At 36.3% G+C, this 18,758-nt stretch overlaps 1 protein-coding gene across 1 annotated transcript in view; it reads right to left on the bottom strand.

The window, feature by feature from the left end:
- Positions 1-17,610, bottom strand: part of LOC128862919 (histone acetyltransferase KAT7) — a 36,325-nt gene extending 18,715 nt beyond the window's left edge. Inside the window, exons 1-4 of the mRNA XM_054101746.1 lie at positions 17,480-17,610; positions 15,766-17,426; positions 15,341-15,713; positions 7,318-7,405 (exon numbers count right to left, since the gene is read on the bottom strand). Coding sequence (XP_053957721.1) covers positions 7,318-7,405; positions 15,341-15,713; positions 15,766-17,426; positions 17,480-17,500 — 2,143 coding nt within the window. The 5' untranslated portion in view covers positions 17,501-17,610. The remainder of the gene's footprint in view (positions 1-7,317; positions 7,406-15,340; positions 15,714-15,765; positions 17,427-17,479) is intronic.
- Positions 17,611-18,758: the final 1,148 nt, after the last annotated feature.

Genomic DNA, 18,758 nt, shown 5'->3' with positions numbered 1-18,758 from the left:
AGCCCAACCCAGTTCCATCTTAGATTTCTTGAATGATGTATGGTGAAGAGTGAGTAAAGAACACAAAAGCTCCTAAGCTCGAAATTTAGTAAAGTGTGTTTCAAAAGATGCGCGTAGATGTTCTTTTAAAATGAAACATGCAACAACTTAGATTATTTCTTTCGTTACACCATTTTCATTCAAAATATGGCTCCTAACAATTATAGTTGAAAAATTACATCATTTATATGTACACCCATGAACACATCTACAGAAAAAATCCGACAAAAAGTCGATGCATGAATGCTTAATTGTTGAGAGCGTCGCGGTATTGATGATGAAGCAACACTTTGCGCTACAGCTGGAATATTCTCAACAGCACGTCGAGTTTTTGGGTTGCCAGTCCTTTTTCTGTTCAAGACAGAACCACTTTCCAACAATTTTTTTACCAACGTTTGAATTGTCAACTTGTTCGGACGATTATTTTTGCACAACGAAAAAAGTAAAAATCACGAATTTTGCGATATGTTATTCTTAATATGGACTATGTTCTTAAAAATTGCTCGTCTAGATTAGCAAGTCGCCGAGTCCCAGAGTTGGTTTTCGAGCCTTTTGTATGATATTTTTTCACAACTTCAGATACCGACGTAATCTTGAGGTCACGATGTAAGCCAGTGTTCCTCACACAGCATAATGAGTTTACTGGGACTTTTATAAACTTGTTCTGAAATCTTTGAATCATTGCAGCCCCACCGCTGTATGCTATGTGCCCACATAGGCTTAAATATTTGGTTATAAATTAAAGGTTTATTTTAAATGGAAAGAGGTGAACTTTTTCCTATTTTCATAATAAGTTTCAATAATTTTAACGCGGTGTTGTATCGTGTAAAATTGTGCATCTGTTTACTTGAGAAATGTCAAAGCTGACATAAAAGGATGCCGTGTAGGAACTATTTACCACTGACATCTAGGCGTCACTTTTGTAAGACCCTTTATAAGTATTTGACGGTTTCTAAAACACTGTTTGAAAAAGGTGTAGCTTCAAACTTAAGCGATGGAATTAAAATACGTTGCTGTGTGGGAGCTTTCTTCAATTTCAATTTCCAGCCGGGTTAATAACTGCCAAGCACATACATGCACAAGTATGTGTTAGTATATTATGTAGGCATGCATCAAAGGCACACAAAGATTTGCTCATATAAAAACACTATCTATGTACAAAATGTATGCATAATGCAATTCTACATCTGATGGTGTTGTTGCAGACACTTTGTGTGAATAGTCGAAATGCCGACTCTATTCAAAAATTCAAAAGCGAAGCAGTTACAGCGACGGCAATACATAGGTGTGGCATAACAATGAATTTTCCAAGCACAAAGCAATAATTTCATTAATACATTTTTATAAGGAAAATATTATAACAATTTTAGGATTTAGTTGTGGTCATGGAAAAAAGCGCCACACACACAAATGTGTGAACCCATTCGCACATTCATTTATACAGAAATTTTTTGCGAATGAATAACTGGACATAATTTCTGCTTTTATTTGGTTACTAAATTTCTCGTGTTACTGACTCATCAGCTTTGCTTTTGTCGTGAATGAAATGAGTAATCAGAGTTTGCATTAAATGCGATATCATTACGAAAAGTGTACGAGTATGGATGGGTAAATGTGCATTTTTCGCACTCAACCAAAAAAGCCGTCTTTTTAAGGTAACCTGATTATAGTAACACCTGAAGAAGCAGAAAGTACCTGCTATATACATAAGTTTGTATATGCCTATATATTAGCTATTGGTACGAAAATTTACGGTTCAATGTCAGCGGCCTGGCCGTAAGACATTAAACTGTACAAAAAAGTGGAACAATAATAAAAAAATAGATTATAACTCGAACAGCAATAAGTTTAATTAGTGACCCTTTTCAATGTTTGTACGAGGGGTGCCTTTTATATTTCGGGATTTGGCAACCCTGGTGTTGCAATCTGGCAACTGACAGCTGTATCGCAAAGTTTGACATTTTTTGGCTTTTACGTACTCAGAACGTTTTGAAATACCAGCGCTATTTGTGTTGTTTACAGTAACTTAAAAGATTCATCTCGGTCCAAAAATGAAATTAAATCGTGAACATTTTCGTGCGATTATTTTTTACAACTTTCGACGGGGATTAACTCAGCAACATTGCATGGATGAACTTAATTCATCTTTTGGCGATGAAGCTCCATCAAGGACCAGTGTTTATCGATGGTATGGTGAATTCAATCGTGGCCGTAGTTCACTCCAAGACGAATTTCGTGAAGGTCGTCCAAAATCAGTTGTTCCGAAAACCATTGATGCTGTGCGCGAACTGATATTGCAAGATCGTCATGTGACCTATCGTGAGATTGAGACAATCTTGGGCATTAGTGGACCCGCATACATTCAATATTGCATAAACATTTGACTGTCAAAAGAATTTGTTCGCGTTGGATCCCACACAATTTGTCAATCGCTCAAAAAAAAAAAGGCTCGTGTCGATTGGTCGAAGGAAATGCTCAAAAAATACGATCGCGGGGCTTCGAAACACGTCTATGACATCGTGACAGGTGATGAATCATGGATTTACGCGTATGAGCCCGAAAGTAAACAGCAGTCGGCTGTATGGGTTTTTCAAGATGAGCCAAATCCAACAAAAGTTGTTCACGCGCAAAGCACTTCCAAGCAAATGGTCGCGTGTTTTTTCGGAAAAACTGGACATGTCGCAACCGTACCACTAGCACAACGCAGAACAGTAAATTCTGAGTGGTACACAACCATTTGTTTGCCAGTTGTCTTCCAAGAAATTAGGAAAACCAATCGCCAAAGACGGATCACTGTTCACCAGGACAATGCGAGGTCTCACACATCGGCTCAAACAACTGCATTTTTGAGCACCCAAAACATCAAATTAATGGTCATCCGCCGTATAGTCCTGACTTGGCACCGAATGACTTCTTTATAATATACATATACCTGAAGAAGCGGTTGCGGCATTCAGAATGCATGTTTTGGAGGTACCTCATTCAGAGTGGCAAAAGTGCTTCGACAATTGGTTCAAACGCATGCAAAAGTGTATAGATCTTCATGGAGAATATTTTTAAAAACAATAAAGTGATTTTCGATGATTAAAATTTGTTTTCGTTCTCTAATCCTGACATATAAAAGGCACCCCTCGTATTACCGTTAGCTTCCATAGTTGGGTTGGTTTAAGGGTGGTCCCGCATCGAAGTGCCACATAGACCGCAAGTTGGGTCCGTTGTGTTGTCCTATAGTTTCCATAGTAACGCAATAATTTTTTGAACCGAGCGTGCATTTAGAGGTAAAATTCGTTAAAATTTCGATTTCGTAATGTAAATATCAAACAATCACAATCAGGTTAAAATTAAGAAATTAAATTAATACATATTTAGTCTCAAAACTCAACTTATGCACAAATACTCTATTGCATATGCAAAGGGTCTTTCCAAAGTGAATAATTCCTAGACGGCATCTATTTTTATATCCTCTTTCATTTTTGTAAAGGAGACAGATGTACAATTTTACACGATAGAACAACGCATTAAAATTACTGAAACTTATTACAAAAATGGTCGATTTTTAAGGAGGCCCGGTGGTCTAGAAATTTCAAAAAATCAATTCAATTTTTCGATATTTCGAAAATATAGTATCTTAAGAATATACTGTGAAATTTTCATGCGGGAATTCCCAATATTATAGCTTCTACAGCCCATTAAGTAGGTAGAGAGCGGTGCGCGCGCTCCTGAACTCATTTATCTCGAAACGACTTTTTTCGGCAAGACGGGGATGAAAACAAAAAAAAATATTAAACCGAAGCACTTGAAATTTGAATATGCTGTATATGGCTATCGTCGTAAGTAGAATCATAATTTTATTTAAATAATTTCCTATTTTTTACACTAAAAAACTAGTGGAAAAATACCCGATTTTACGAACTTTTTTTCAAAAGCGCTCCATTTTGTCAGTTTTTAATTTTTTCGATTTGTTCAAGTTCCGACCATAACTGCACGCTTTCTGATTAAGAATCTTCTTGAATTTTGTGTTTCAAATGAACAGAAGTCTCGAAGTCACCTACATCGTCCGGGTCCGATTTTTCGGGAGGGTCAACTTCAGCGGCATTTTTATAATAATAAATATTGTTTTAAAAATAAAAAAAAAATTGTTTGTATGCTCAATAGATGTAGTAATAAGCACGAAAAGTTAATATATAGTTTTTTTATTTTTAATGGTAAAAAAATTGTGAAAATAGGTGCAATTTGCGTGGTCTAGACCACGAAGAACATATCGCAAAATTTGTGATTTTTTTATGGAAATACTCGTCCACCAAAATTCGACAATCTAAAGGTTGGTGAAAAAATATCAAGAAACTGGTTCTGTCGAGTATAGAAAAAGGACTGGTCGAGTAGAAACTGGGAGTTCTGCTGAGAATATTCCAGCTGTAGCGCCAAGTGTTACTGCGCAACCTTCAGCATCGATATTCGATATCTCGACGTTCTCAACAATTAGGCATTCATGAATCGACTGTTTGGCGGATTTTACCTCCCCTGTCATATGGGCATTTAATTGATGTAATTTTTCACATAAAATTGTTCAGAATCACAAAGTTTTAGTTTAAAATATCAAAACGTGAAGGAATAAATGGTAGGTAAACAATTTTTATAGTGAAACATTTGATATTTCAAGGATGCACTCTTGCAGTGGATGAAACGAAGCTGATTCGCAAGCGCTAGAATCCCTAAGAAAATAGAGGATTGAGAGACTTATTTTAAATTTTTTGACTGAGAATGTCGAAATTGAACTACGAATTTATTAATAATTTTTGAGTTCTTGCTACATCTCGGCATTTTTAATTTTTTTGTTTTAAATTTTACTTGGGTACAATGAAATTGCTATAAATCAGCTGGTGCGAAAAAGCATTACCAAACTAATAGAAATAAATCAAAAAGGTCTTTCACAGCAAAACACATTTCCCGAAGTTCCAACTAACAAATCGCCAAAGAAGGAAAATAGTGTGAGTACCTCGATTACAAATACACAAATAGGCTGCGATTTAAGGATTCGGCTTATTATGCTAAAGAACGATTATTGATGTTGTATGTATAATCAATTCGGCGCTAGAAGTAAGCAACAATTATGCAGAGTATACACGCTCCAACCGTTGTATCGACACGTTGTACAATGAGTTGGACGGTGGTTTAGTATACACTAGGGCGGGCCGATTTAAAAATCGCTCATTGTTCTGTGAAAATCGTATTCTAGGGATCAAAATAAGAAACTTTGCCGAAGGAACCATACCTCTAAAAAGAATTCTGATGTCCCCCAATTTAAAAATATCACCATTTTGGGCCTTTACATGAAAAAATCAGCTAAATGGCTATGTTTTTTCCTTATTTTTATTTATTTATAATAATATTTATTATTTATTTATAATAATAGCTATTTTTTCTCTTAAGAAATTTATTTAGAACTGATGTAAATGAAAAAATTAATTTAAGTGAGTTATAGAAAAGAAACTAAAAAGTTCGACCCAAATTGGGGGACATAAGAATTCGTTCAGAGGTATGGTTCCTTCGGCAAAGTTTCTTATTTTGATCCCTAGAATATGATTTTCACAGAGCAATGGGCGACCAGGCCTAGTATACACGTATCTTGTTTTTTGTTTCATTTTTCTTTTAATTTTTTAATTTATTACTAACTTTTTTTATTAATTTTTTAATTTTTTTTTACAATATAAATTTTTAATTTTATTTTATTTAGTATTTATTATATTAAAAAAGAAATGATTTCTTTTTTATTATTTTATAAATATTTTAGGAGGAATCAAGTAAAATTTGCTTCATATTAATAGTTGATTAAAGTTTATTTTATTTATTATATATTATTTCTTATTTTATTTAAAAAAAAAATTTTAAATTTAATTTGATTTTTTTTTAATATTTTTAATTTTGGTTTAATTTGTTTATTTTTTTTTAATGTTGTTAGTGAAATTTGTTCAATAATAATAATTGATGAGATTTTATTTTATTTATTGTATTATATATTATTTCTTATTTTATTTTAAAAATAATTTTTTTTTTTTTTTTTTTTGTTAATTTGTTTTTTTTTAATATTTTTAATTATTTTTAGTTTGTTTTTTTGTTTTAATAATTTTAATTTGTTTATTATTGTTTTAATGTTGTTAGTGAAATTTATTTTATTTATTACATATTATTTCTTATTTCATTTAAAAAACAAATTTTTTTAATAACAATTTTTTTAAATTTTTTGTTTTATTATTATTTTGCTATTTTTTATTATTTTATTAATTTTTTTTACTTTATTTTCATTTTTAATACTTTTTAATTTTGAATCTTATTTTTAAAATGCAGGAATCAAATGAAATCTCAATAATAATTAATGACATTTTATTTTATTTATTACTAACTGTAATTTTTATAATAATCGGTCCAATAGTTTTTGAGTTCATCGCGAACATACAGACAAAAAATCATTTTTATACGAAGAAGATTTTTAAGAAGAAGAAGATTTGTTATTTTATTTGAACAAAAATTTTTTAAATTTTTTCTTTAATATTTTTAATTTCATTTTTATTTATTATTTATGTATTTTTTAATTTTTAATTTTACTTTTTTTTTTTTTTTTTTTTAATATATTTTTTAAATTTTTTTTCTGCGTAAATAACTAAAAGAAAAATATAAACAAACGTTCCAACTCACTGTACAACCGCTAACTCCACCCACCAAAACTAAAACATTTTAATTTTCATGCAACCGTTGAATCAACATACAACCATACTCTACGTGATACAACTGTTTATCCAACATGCCCATGTTGAAACTACGGTTGGAGCGTGTACCTATACTTTGCATTACTCTTGTCTGAAAATACCCATAAATTGAGTACAATAATTTATGAATACTCGCACACACACACGCACGACGATGATCACTGCCACAATAGCCAATTCCGTATGATCTTCACCACATTTCTCGGCTATCACTAAGCATAGATCGAGTAACTACTACAGCTATAGATATAAATAGATTCCGAGTACATTTTAGCTACAATAATAAATGTCAAGCTATACAATTCCCAACGATTGACCTCAGGGTAGTTTCAAAACTGTGACGTAAATTTGTTCAGCTTTCTTTTACGGTATAAGAATTTCCACATATCCCACAAATTCAACTAATTGCGATTTCTCTCCTGGAAGTCTTTTCTCAGCACTTAATTCATTTTTAGCATTTGTGAGACTAAATTAAGTATATATATATTAAATTTATTAAAGTTAAAGCACTTACTGAAGTCAATTAGCAGACGTCCATAGCCCTTTCGTTGATACGGCGGAAGCGTTAGTATACACGAAACGTTATAAAACGAGTTCTTTTCCTGCAAAGAGATATTAGAGATAGATGTTAAATTATTCAGTACATAAATTCATATATTCACATATTAGAGAAATTATCATGCATGAAACAGCAAAATGATAGAAACAGTTTTTTCTAATAGCGATTACCCCTCGGCAGGAAATGGCAAACCTCCGACTATATTTCTGCCACGAAAAAGTTCCTCATAAAAACCATTTGCCGGTTGGAGTCGGCTTAAAAGGAGTAGAAGCTGAGCCAAATACGTAACAGAAGAGTACGCGCCAATTATATTTTTATATTTTTTTTATCGGGCATTTAGTGCATTGTTTAATAGCTGTTTAACCGGTTACTGGAAAAGAAGCTTACTCTACTCATTTTCTATCATTTCGAGATAGTTGTAGTGGTAGGCATGGCAGTAAAACAAACTTTAACTTGTTAATTGCACTGTATTCAATCTACCTAAACCTAAATTCACTCCGCAAACCGAAAACATGGAATGATCTCTATATGAACTTTATAATGATATGGTGAAAAGATCCTTCGATTCGGCACGTGTAGGTGGATAAGGAAAGCAGAAGTGTCTGTGAACACATCCGAGTTTGTTCAGAAAGACTTGTTTGCTCTTGATAGTACGTATAAATGCCGCAACTCCGCAAATGATAAATTACACTGGCAAAGTGTTTTAGATTTGGACCAGCCCGTGAAACGCTTATACGCCAATGTCATGGCTCAACGTATTGGTACTTGGTACATCAAATATACAAAGGTCATAGTTGTGAACAATAAACATTAAAACGAACGAATAATTCTTGGTAAACGATCAAGAGTTAGTTAAAATTTGTATTTTATTGTTGTTATGACCATAACTGGCGTATGGTGCTGAAGTGACAGTCCTTGGCCGGCTATAAATCCGAGCTGTTTTGGTATCGTCGAATCGAATTGTTGTTGTTGGGACCCCTTAGAGTGTTTGAGAGAAGGATTCTGCGGACGATTTTTTGGACCTTTGGTGACGACGAGTGTCGTAGTATCGTAGGCGATGAAGCAATGAGCTGTGTGAGCTTTACGACGCCATAGACATAGCGCAGCGGATAAAGATCCAGATGCTACGTTGGCTGGGTCATGTCGTCCGAATGGATACAAAAGCTCCGGCTCTGAACTGGTGGTAGCAAAGGAAGAGAAAAGTCTCCTCTGGTGAGGTGTGGTAGTTCTTGGCCGGACATTAATTCAGGTCGTTCCAGTAACGTCGAACCGACTATTGTGGGAATGAATCGTCATAATTTTTGCCGGTTACCAGAGTTGGTTGGTAAGAGTTGCATGAGCCATTCGGTGCTTCTACGAATACGATTATTTTATTCACAATTTCAAAATTTTAGTATTACTGTAATCGTCCAACTGGTGGTAGTAGAAGAAGAGGAAGGCCTCCTCTGCGTTGGAAAGATCAGGTGGAGAAGGACTTGGCTTCACTTAGTATGTCCAATTGGCGCCGGTTAGCACGAGAAAGAAACGACTGGCGCGCTTTGTTAAACTCGGCCAAAATCGCGTAAGCGGTTATCGCGTTAAGAAGAAGAAGAAGAAGAAGTAATCGTTCAACTAATGAATTTTATATTGTAATTACATTAATTTTCGAAAAATTCAAATTACAAATATAAAATTGAAATTTGTCTTTAGTTAACGATTACAAATGTTTTAGTGTCAACATTTTGGAAAATAAAATTGTTTGAGCAATCGTAAATGAAACAATACACGAAATGTGCGAAACTTAAACGGGAAAAATGTTCAATAAAAAGCACTGCGAAGATAACCACTGCATTCCTGGTAAAACTTTACATGGTTTTTCTGTCATCCTTGAAATTGTTATCATTTTCTCATTATAACATATTTACATAAACATGAAATTTAATTCTTTAAATCTAGTTCCAGTCGAAGGTCCGAAATTACTGCAGTCGATTGCTGCAATCGTAATCTTAAAGTACGTTCACATAGCTTAAAAAGCACGCGATAGTAAAAGTAAGTTCTATGTATAAAACTGTCGTGGTTCAGCGTTCTGTTCAATTAAATTGTTGAACGAAAAAAAAGAAGCTTTAGTGCAGAATCGCATTTATGAAAGCTTGGTATTAAAACAAGGATGAGTCAAGGCCAATGACAGCTAAAAACCAAATAGTATTTACTATATAAGAGTTGGGAAAGGATTATTTCTCTACGCTACTTAATTTTATTACGCAACAGCCGCTAAAGGAGAGATAAACGTGAAGAGCTCGAACTACAGCCCTGATTCGACAATCACGACAAAGCGCAGCCGACGACGAACCACAAAGAGTAGCATCAATAATGCTCTATGAGTTTCCCAACATCTTCGCTTTGTTGAACACAACAATTGAAATTTTGAATTAGAAATGCTAGAAGATAAAATCAAATCTGACGACAAAAATGTGTACGTTCGTCTCGAAAAAAACAGCATTTGCGGGAGGTCATGCTTCATTATTACCTTTTAAAGAAAAGTGCAGCTGAAACATGTCGTATATTGATAAATATTTACGGTAATTACGCTCCATCAAATACAACTTATAAAAAATGGTTTCGACGCTTCTAAAGTGGCAATTTCGACGTGAGTGATAAAGATCGCGAAGGGGCACCGAAAAAATTCAAAGATACTCAACTACAACAATTATTGGATGAAGATGCATGCCAAATCCTTGATGATATGTCTAAAGAGTTGGATGTTGACAGATAAAGCGTCGGTAAACGTTTGCACGCGATGGGAATGGTCCAGAAAGCAGGTAACTGGGTGCCACATCAATTGAAGAAGAGGGATATCGAGAGACGTTTGGTGACGTGTGAGATGTTTCTTGAACGACAGAAAAGAAAAGGTTTTCTGCATCGCATCGTCACTGGCGATGAAAAGTGGATCTATTATGACAACCCTAAGCGTCGAAAATGTTGGAGCCTGCCAGGTGAACAAGTCCATCGACAGCGAAAAAAAATGTTCACGCTTCAAGGTCACACGATTTTTTCTATAAAATGAATGCATAATTAAGAATATCTAGCAAAAATTTTATTACAATTATGTCTACAAACCTCTTTTCTTTGCCGGTGTGCATTTTATTTAGTTTTTACTCTACCGTTTTCCTTATATTCGTAATAATAACACAGGTCAACAACGTTTTGTTCTAGGAAAGTGTAGGGCCATTTTCGAAGTAATTTCTTGCGTAGAATCCGAATCCGGGGTTTAAATTGCTCTATCACGTCAGGATTTTGAGATATCCTAGCCTAAAAGTGCAAAAACGTTGTTTTTGCCCATTTTTGAGGTTATGTAGCTACGCAGATTTTGCTCTTCATAAAAAAGTAGACGTGGTATTTTAAAGTATAAGTCTTCCTCTTGTAAATGCCGTTGAGTTTGCTTAAATATCTTTATTTTTCACTGAGATATCGCATTTAGAAGTTTCCATGTTTGTGAATTTTTCGATATTCGAAAATCCATTGAGATAACATGAGACGTGATACGGTCGATTACATAGTCGCACAAAAAAAATAACATGAAGACTTCAAAATGCGATATCTCAGTGAAAAATTAAGATATTTGAGCAAACTCAACGGCATTTAAAAGAGGAAGACTTATAATTTAAAATAACAGGTCTACTTTTTTATGAAGAGCAAAATCTTCGTAGCTACATAACCTCAAAAATGGGCAAAAACAGCGTTTTTTGTACTTTTAGGTTAGGATATCTCAAAGTCCTGACGTGATAGAGCAATTTAAACCCCGGATTCGGATTCTACGCAAAAAATTACTTCGGAAATGACACTACACTTTCATAGAACATTCCGAACCCATTTTTTTACAGACCTGTGTAATTATCGATAACACAGAAAACATCGGGTTTTGGAGGTTGGGCTCGAAAAAGCAGATAATCTACTTATATGTGAACATATTATAAGATAATTAGAAGATTGATTACATTAATAGTAATTCGTTTTTTTTACTTTTGAGGATTACCGTTACTAAGGTATTGAAAATATTAAAAATCTTCCCTCAGCGCAACGTAAGCCGTGCAAGTTAAAGACAAGAAATACAGAATTTGAAAACCGTTACACAAAAATATCAGAGTTGAGCCCTCTTTATAAAATATTAACATTTTCAATTAATTGTTTCTACTCAAAGTCATTTAACAATCTTCAAAACTGTTTAATTACGAGGCTCTATGCTTCTCTTTATTTATAATATTGTAAACGCTATTACCGAATCCAGCTAAATTTATAAATTTTTCCTTACTCCTACTTCGATCGAGTAAAGTGCATATATATATGTACATATGTATGTATGTATGTATATCTACCTACTTGATTTCTAAAATTTCATTTGCACAAAGGATTTGAACAGTCACATGAAATTTTGAATTTTCGGGGTTCATTGACCACAACTTATCGAAGTCATAGTCGTTTTAGTAGTGAGTAAAATAAAGGGAGCTGTCGTTGCGGCAAACGTTGCATATGCATGTATGTACATATGTACATATGTACTTACAATCGTGTATTGTCTGGGCGTATGCGTGCCCTGTCCCAACTAGATTTTCGTTCGCGGTTGCGATAAAATACAACCACCACGTTGTTCAGACTACCGGCGCAGACAATGTCAGCATCCTTTAAGTGGGGCGAATAAAATCTCGCTCCTGTGCCATCCCGTTATCCATGCCATTGCACTCGAAAATTCGGAAGCCAGACAAAAATATCTAGCAAAAAACAAACAAACAAAAAATGAGCGCCCCAAAACAACCGAAAAGTTGACGCCTGTGCAACAGCAACAAAATGGAGTAAGTTGCTGCAATTGCTATATTTGCGGCATCCTTTTCTGATGATGCTGCCCAAAAAGCGTCCAGGCCAGTACAACCGCTTGCAACTTGCCGCTCGCCACCAAACTTCAGCCGGGAAATACGTGTTGCGATTTTCCATTGTTACGTACTCCCTCATAAGCACGAAAAGGTTCACGACCTCATTACGTTGCACCCAGTTGCAGAGAGCAACTCTGTGCGCGCACACCCTTCGCGCCCCACTCAGTTTGAATGCCGCTCATTGTTCATTGGCTACAATCCGAAGCTTCCGACTTCGCGTCTGCGCCGACAACGACGACGTAAATATCATGCATACACACATACACAGATAAGCGCATATGTGCTTTTGTAACGCAGTCAATTCACATAAGCAGCGGCAGAGGTAGTGGCAGCGGCAGCGGCAGAGACCGAATACGAGACTGCTGTTGTCGTCGACGTTGACTACGTATGCACTTGTCTGCTCTCTTCCCATTCGTCTGCGATTTGTCTGCCGTTTGTTGTTATTTTCATTGTTTTTATTGTTGTCGTTACTGTTGGCATAGCAAACGAGTGCCGGTTGCCTTTCGCCGTCTGCAATGCACAGCTCAAGGGCGTGGAACGGGCGGCTTTGGTTTGGGTGGGTCGTTGGCTAAGTGGGAACTTGTTGTAACAGTAAAGTCTCATTCCTAGGGGAATACCCATAGAAATATGTGTATTTGTGTATACACATCTGCATACATATGTATGTGCATAGTCCTTGTATTATTGCATCTACTAACAATGCAAACAGGCTTATGTTTATATGTGCAGATGCATGTAGGAATGTATGTATATATGCATGTATGTACGGAAAGTTAAGTTTTCTACTTTGATAAACATAAATACATGTGTATACACATATGTATGTGCGTATGTTCATGCGCATACTACAACCTCCAGACAGAAACGAATTTCGTCAACGATTCGGCAGCCAATAGAAGCAACGCTTCTGAACCTACCACAAAAGCAACGCCGAAACAGTAACTTCGCTCTGCCATTGTATGCATGTACGGACACCTACAATGACACCTTATGCGTACATTCATCATCAGATTGCATCCCGACCTACTCTACTCATACATACATGCCCACCTAGCTATAGATCCCAACAACAATTCAAACAAATTCAACGGATGTTTGCATCTACATATAATCGGATGATGATATTGCAAAGTATGAAGTCGTCTCGTCCACTCTCGACTATGCTAGTACTTTTTTTTTTATCACATAGGGAGACAGTCAGACTTGAGCGTATTTCGGTGATGAAATGGTGTAGGCGCTTACAAGACTCTCTGCCCTCAAGCGCTGTCTGATTTTTATAACACTGAAAGGTGGCTTGAATGGAAGAGGCAACACAACAACAATAGCACTGACTATCCCGATCTTTTTTAACTTAAAGGCAACGACGAAGATGTGTAAGCCGGTGGTGCCAATGTGGTTAGTACCAACAAGCGTACAGCTAACAAAAAGCTAAGACCACGACATGCGCAATTTGTAACACAGACCCAGTCTGCTGTTCCCTTTTGAGCTGTGCTGTGCATTGCCGGCTACTACTGCACCACTGTAGAAGAAAAATCAATGAGATTTTGTCGCGCCAGCCAACACCATCGCCCGCCACTCGCCTGCTTCTGCGTTTGCTGTTACATTCACCACATTCGCCATGCTCACGACACGGCCCAGACATGCGCGTACATCAGAAGCTGCAAGTTGCATCGGAATTGGAGTCGGGGCAGGTCGAGGAACTGAGGAGCAAATTCTGTACATAATTTACACTTACAGTTACAACTTTTTTTGGGTATGGTCAAGAACAAAGTGTAAGCTCGTACCTTCATTTTTATGTACATACCGATGTATGTACATATGTATGTCTGAGGGTGCATTACATGCACATTCATAATTAGTTCTAGGCGTACGGTGAGAGTATTTCTGTTACAAAATTAATCGAGTTGCCTAAAATTCCATAAGAAACTGCGAACATTTGAGGCAAGTAGCCTAAATATTCGCAAAATTGGCACTGAATACAGAAGTTTAAGTGTTCATTTTATTTTTACAAAATTTGTAAAAGCTTAACGGTTTTTATATTATTATTATCAGGCTAATGTGCACTGCGAGCAAATGAGTTTTCTATGTAATTGAAAGTCTAAACAGCCTTACAAATTTTATGTTTTTTGTAACATAGTGTAATTTTATATACTAGGATTTTTTAATGTTTCGAAAATGAAAGGATCCCTGCAAGCGTAAATAGTTGTTGTTGTTGCAGCATAAACATTCCCCATCCCATACATGCTGCTGTAGTACCAGTCCTTTGCCGGATATAAATCCGGGTCGTTGCGGTTACGTAGAACGTAGAAGTAGTGAGAAGTGGTTGAATTTTTTTTCGGCATCATCGTGAAAAAATTTTTTTTTTTATTGATTTGTTCTGGTTTTTATTTTGAAATATTCTATGCAGTTACTACGTTTGGAATTATATCTTTGAAATCCTCCTCCCTCATAAAGTTGTTAGTCTCGCAAGTGCACAACATTTGTGTTTATGTAAAAAATTAAAGAAATGTTAAAAAATGTAAAATTATGTTGATATATTTAGAGACAAGAACAAATTAGGTCCTTTGATCGACAAAAAACTGTAGTAGATCTGGCCGTTTGTAGGAAAGCCCTTAAATGGGTCTCCACAATTTGCCAAGAGAAGGTAGGTAAATATGTGAAATTGTTGAAGTACCACTCTGGCACACGCCAAGCTCCCCAAACTAAAGCGCCGTTTTGATACCATTATGAGACCTCCAACAGGCAGATAACTACAGCCAGCCAAGTAAATCTGTTGATGTAATCGAAGAGATTAATGAAATTTAGTTTGGCGCACTGCCCCAGGCTGTCAAAGAAAGGGGCACCCAGTGACCTTATACATCTAGCGCTGCCACACCCGGGCATTTACAGAGAAAGTGCTCAATAGTATCATGCTTTGAAAGGTCTTCACAGCTTCTGCAATAGGGGTTTAATTGTAAACCTATCTTTTCAAAGAGCTACTCGTCTAAAATTTGCGAGAATTGAGTTAAAGTTCCAATTAAAATTGGTTATTAAATAACATATCTTTTCTAGTCTCCCTTACGCCGCTAACTTACCTTGCTAAAGTATCCCACTGTATGACAACCATCCACATCCGCCAATGTCATTATATAGAAAAGGAATGGTTCCACGTCGTAGTAAAGTGTTTTGTGGTCCAGAAAAAATTTTGCCAAAAGGCATAAATGTTGACAGTATTGTTTATGTCGTTTACCATCCACTTGCCACACTTGCAGTTTGCCTTTTCGATATATTTCGTCGCCTGGCGGATGCCGCCACACACACTTCTCTGCGTGCCGCTTAATCCCAGTTTCTGATTTTTGATATCTTAGACAGAACTCACAAATGTACATTTGAGGTAGACGCGCGGCATCGTCGGGATATGGTGATTGATACCAAACCTTCATCTTATATTTTCCCATTGTAATATACCTAAAGTAGAAAGTGCTTTTTAAACGTTCATGTCGGTATTTACTTTACTTACTTTATGCCCTTTCCAACAGGCAAGTCTTTCAATTCATCTTCTACTTTCTCGGATGCGATTGCTTGAGCGTCGCGAAACAATTGCAGATCGTAATCGGGCACTAGTCCAATTAAGTTAGGCTCACGATCCTCATCAGTGCAATCTTTTTCAAGTTTTACCTTGTCGGCGTTTATGGTCGCCGCTATTGGGCGAAATCTTGAACGCGATTCGCGAATTTTCGCCAAAAATTCGGTTTGTTCATTTGTGCGTCCTTTGGGATTGCATGCATCGGCATTAGCCAAATTACTGTTACTACTTCGCAAACGTCGCTCATTCCGAAGTTTTCTTTCGTTGACACGTTCTTTGCACTCTGATGCTGACATATTGTGATAAATTGGGCAGGCCTCGGGTAGAAAATGTCTATCTAAATTACCGCTTAAATGGCCTGACGAGTCACATCCCTCTATCGGACATTTCTTCTCCATTTGTTGCGGTGGTGATAGCGAACGCGGCTTTGCTGGTGCTGAACCAAATACCCCAGTCTCTTTCTTTACTTTGCATTTACTACCGCCACTGGTTGATATGCAGCGTTTTGCTGGACTTTTAGACAGCGAATGCTTCTCGGTGTCTAAATCTACATCTGATTCGCTTTCAGATCCGCCGTTGACGCCACCCGTGGATTTTTGTTGCTGTCTAGAGCGTCTGGTACTAAGTGATCGCGTGAGTTTACGTGGCGCTTCTTCATCCGAATCGGAATTTGCTATTTTAGCGGCTGTTGGCGCACGTTTTCCTTTTACCGATTTTACCGGGTGGGTATCATAGGAATTACTACTCTCCGTTGCTTCTGACTCACTAGAAGACGTTGTTTTGCCACTTTCCGATTCGGTATCCCCTTCATCTTCTTCTGAACTCTTATTCTTTGATTTTGCAACCACATTGCGCTTAGGTTGTGGCTTCGGCCGTGTCTGCTTCAATTTGTTTTCTGCAGTATTTCCAGCAGTTGTTGTACCAGCTTGTGCGGAGAGTTTCATGTGTCCTTTACGTTCAGATTTGTTTCTGCTTGAAGAGAACACTTCTCGATCTGAATCGTCTGATCCTTGCGATACGGCGGATGTATTCTTCTTTCCATCAACGCCATTTTCATTTGCTGATGCTTTCGCATTTCCAGCCGTAGTTTTATTTGTCTGTGAATTTAATCTGCCAGAGTTATTTTGAGGTACCTTCCCGCCAATCATTCGTTGATTGCTTTGATTTTGTGCTGTGGAAGTACTTGAAGCGGAGAGTTTACGTTTTTGTGTTGTACTGCTTGCAGCAACTGGTCTTACCGGCTTCTTATTGGGTGGAAGGTCATCATCACTTGAATGGTTACTTACACGTGGTTGTCTCAGAGATGTAGTATTAATGTTGCTTGGGCGTGTTTTCGAGGTTGACTGTGCACTCGCTGTAAGCTTTTCCGCTTCCGCTTTCGCTGCGCCCTTGAATTCTGAACTCTTTCGGCGAGTAGTTACTTGTGTTTTTGTGGCAGCAACTGTGGAAGGAGCATCCTCAACACCACTTTTCTCTTCACCGGAACTACTAGATTCAGTATCGGAGGAGCTACTACCAGAATTTGAACAGCTAGTACTACCACTTGATGAACTGCCTGATGTGGAGCTCGAACTTGATTCTGTTGTGCTAGTGCTCTAAATTAGATCGATTAATCTTTGATTGTATTCTGTATTATTTTATGTAATACCTTTTTACGGAATGAAGACATTGTGTTCGAAGTCGAACGTTATGCACCACAAAAACAATATTTACCAAAGAAACAAAGTTTTCACCAGCATAAACTTTGTTTATATACCGAATAGGATTGTAAAATTACAGTAAACGTATGCTTCTTCGTAGTTATTTCTATTCACAATAGAGTTATAGAGTCAAAGTTTACAACGACAAAGGCCTTTCACAGGGGCTATGCAAATTTTACTTATACCGATTAGCTCTTTCGATCTTTTTCCAATAATTACAGTTTTTGATTATTGAAGTAAGATATAGTATTATTTATTTCTATCAAATTGTAAGTAATATAAATAGAAACTTCAAGAAACGCGAAATAAAGGACTAAATATAAATTTATGAAGTTTTATTTTAAACGGAATTTAAATTAACATAATGGTGCAATAAATATGTATTATATAGTGTAACTTTTACCTTTTTTCTTGCTATAATCTTTTGAAGCAACTGCAAAGATTCTTTGAATTTGATAGGCTGCAACAAAGCAACATTTTGTTATGTGTTCCCAAAATAAAACGTGCCTTTATATTTTCGCTGAGTAAAATCATAGGATTGCTAAATAAAACTTTTAACCCAATGGGAAAACTATTTGGTTATTTTGTTTAATTTCAACGTTTAATCACTTTGTACATCTGCCAAATTTATGTTTTGACTTTGTCCCGCTTTCTCATGTGGACAACTTCCTGTCTTACCACTTCTTTTGCAAAATGTCATCAAGCAAATCACTACCACAATCAATCTGTGTGGGCGCAAACGGCTCGCTGAATTGAGAATTGAGTTGTCGAACTACGAAAAGACACCTGAGGTTGCAGGTTTCAACAGTAAAATTCGCGATCTCCATCTGCATGGTGAAAATAATTGAGAAGGTGTGCTCAATAACAGACCGTTATTCGGCTCTTAGTTAATACGACAGAATCAGCTGATTGACTGACGTAACAGGCGATTAAATAAAAACACAAAGTTTTTTTTCTTTCTCTTCTATATATATATATATATATATATATATATAAATATAATTGGCTCTTACACTCTTTTTGGGTGTTTTGCCGATGTCCTCCTCCTATTTGTGGTGTGCGGCTTGACGTTGTTCCACAAATGGGGGACCTACAGTTTCAAGCCGACTCCGAACGGCAGGTATTTTTATGTGCCATTTCTTTCTCTTAGCTAAAAGTAAAATCAGAAAGCATGTAAACGCGAAATATTTGTTTCTAATACTTAAGTTGTATTGCAGTTCGTACGCA

This window comes from Anastrepha ludens, chromosome 5, assembly GCF_028408465.1.
Source record: "Anastrepha ludens isolate Willacy chromosome 5, idAnaLude1.1, whole genome shotgun sequence".
In the NCBI taxonomy this organism is placed as follows: Eukaryota; Metazoa; Arthropoda; class Insecta; order Diptera; family Tephritidae; genus Anastrepha; species Anastrepha ludens.
This window is presented reverse-complemented; position numbering and strand designations above follow the sequence as displayed.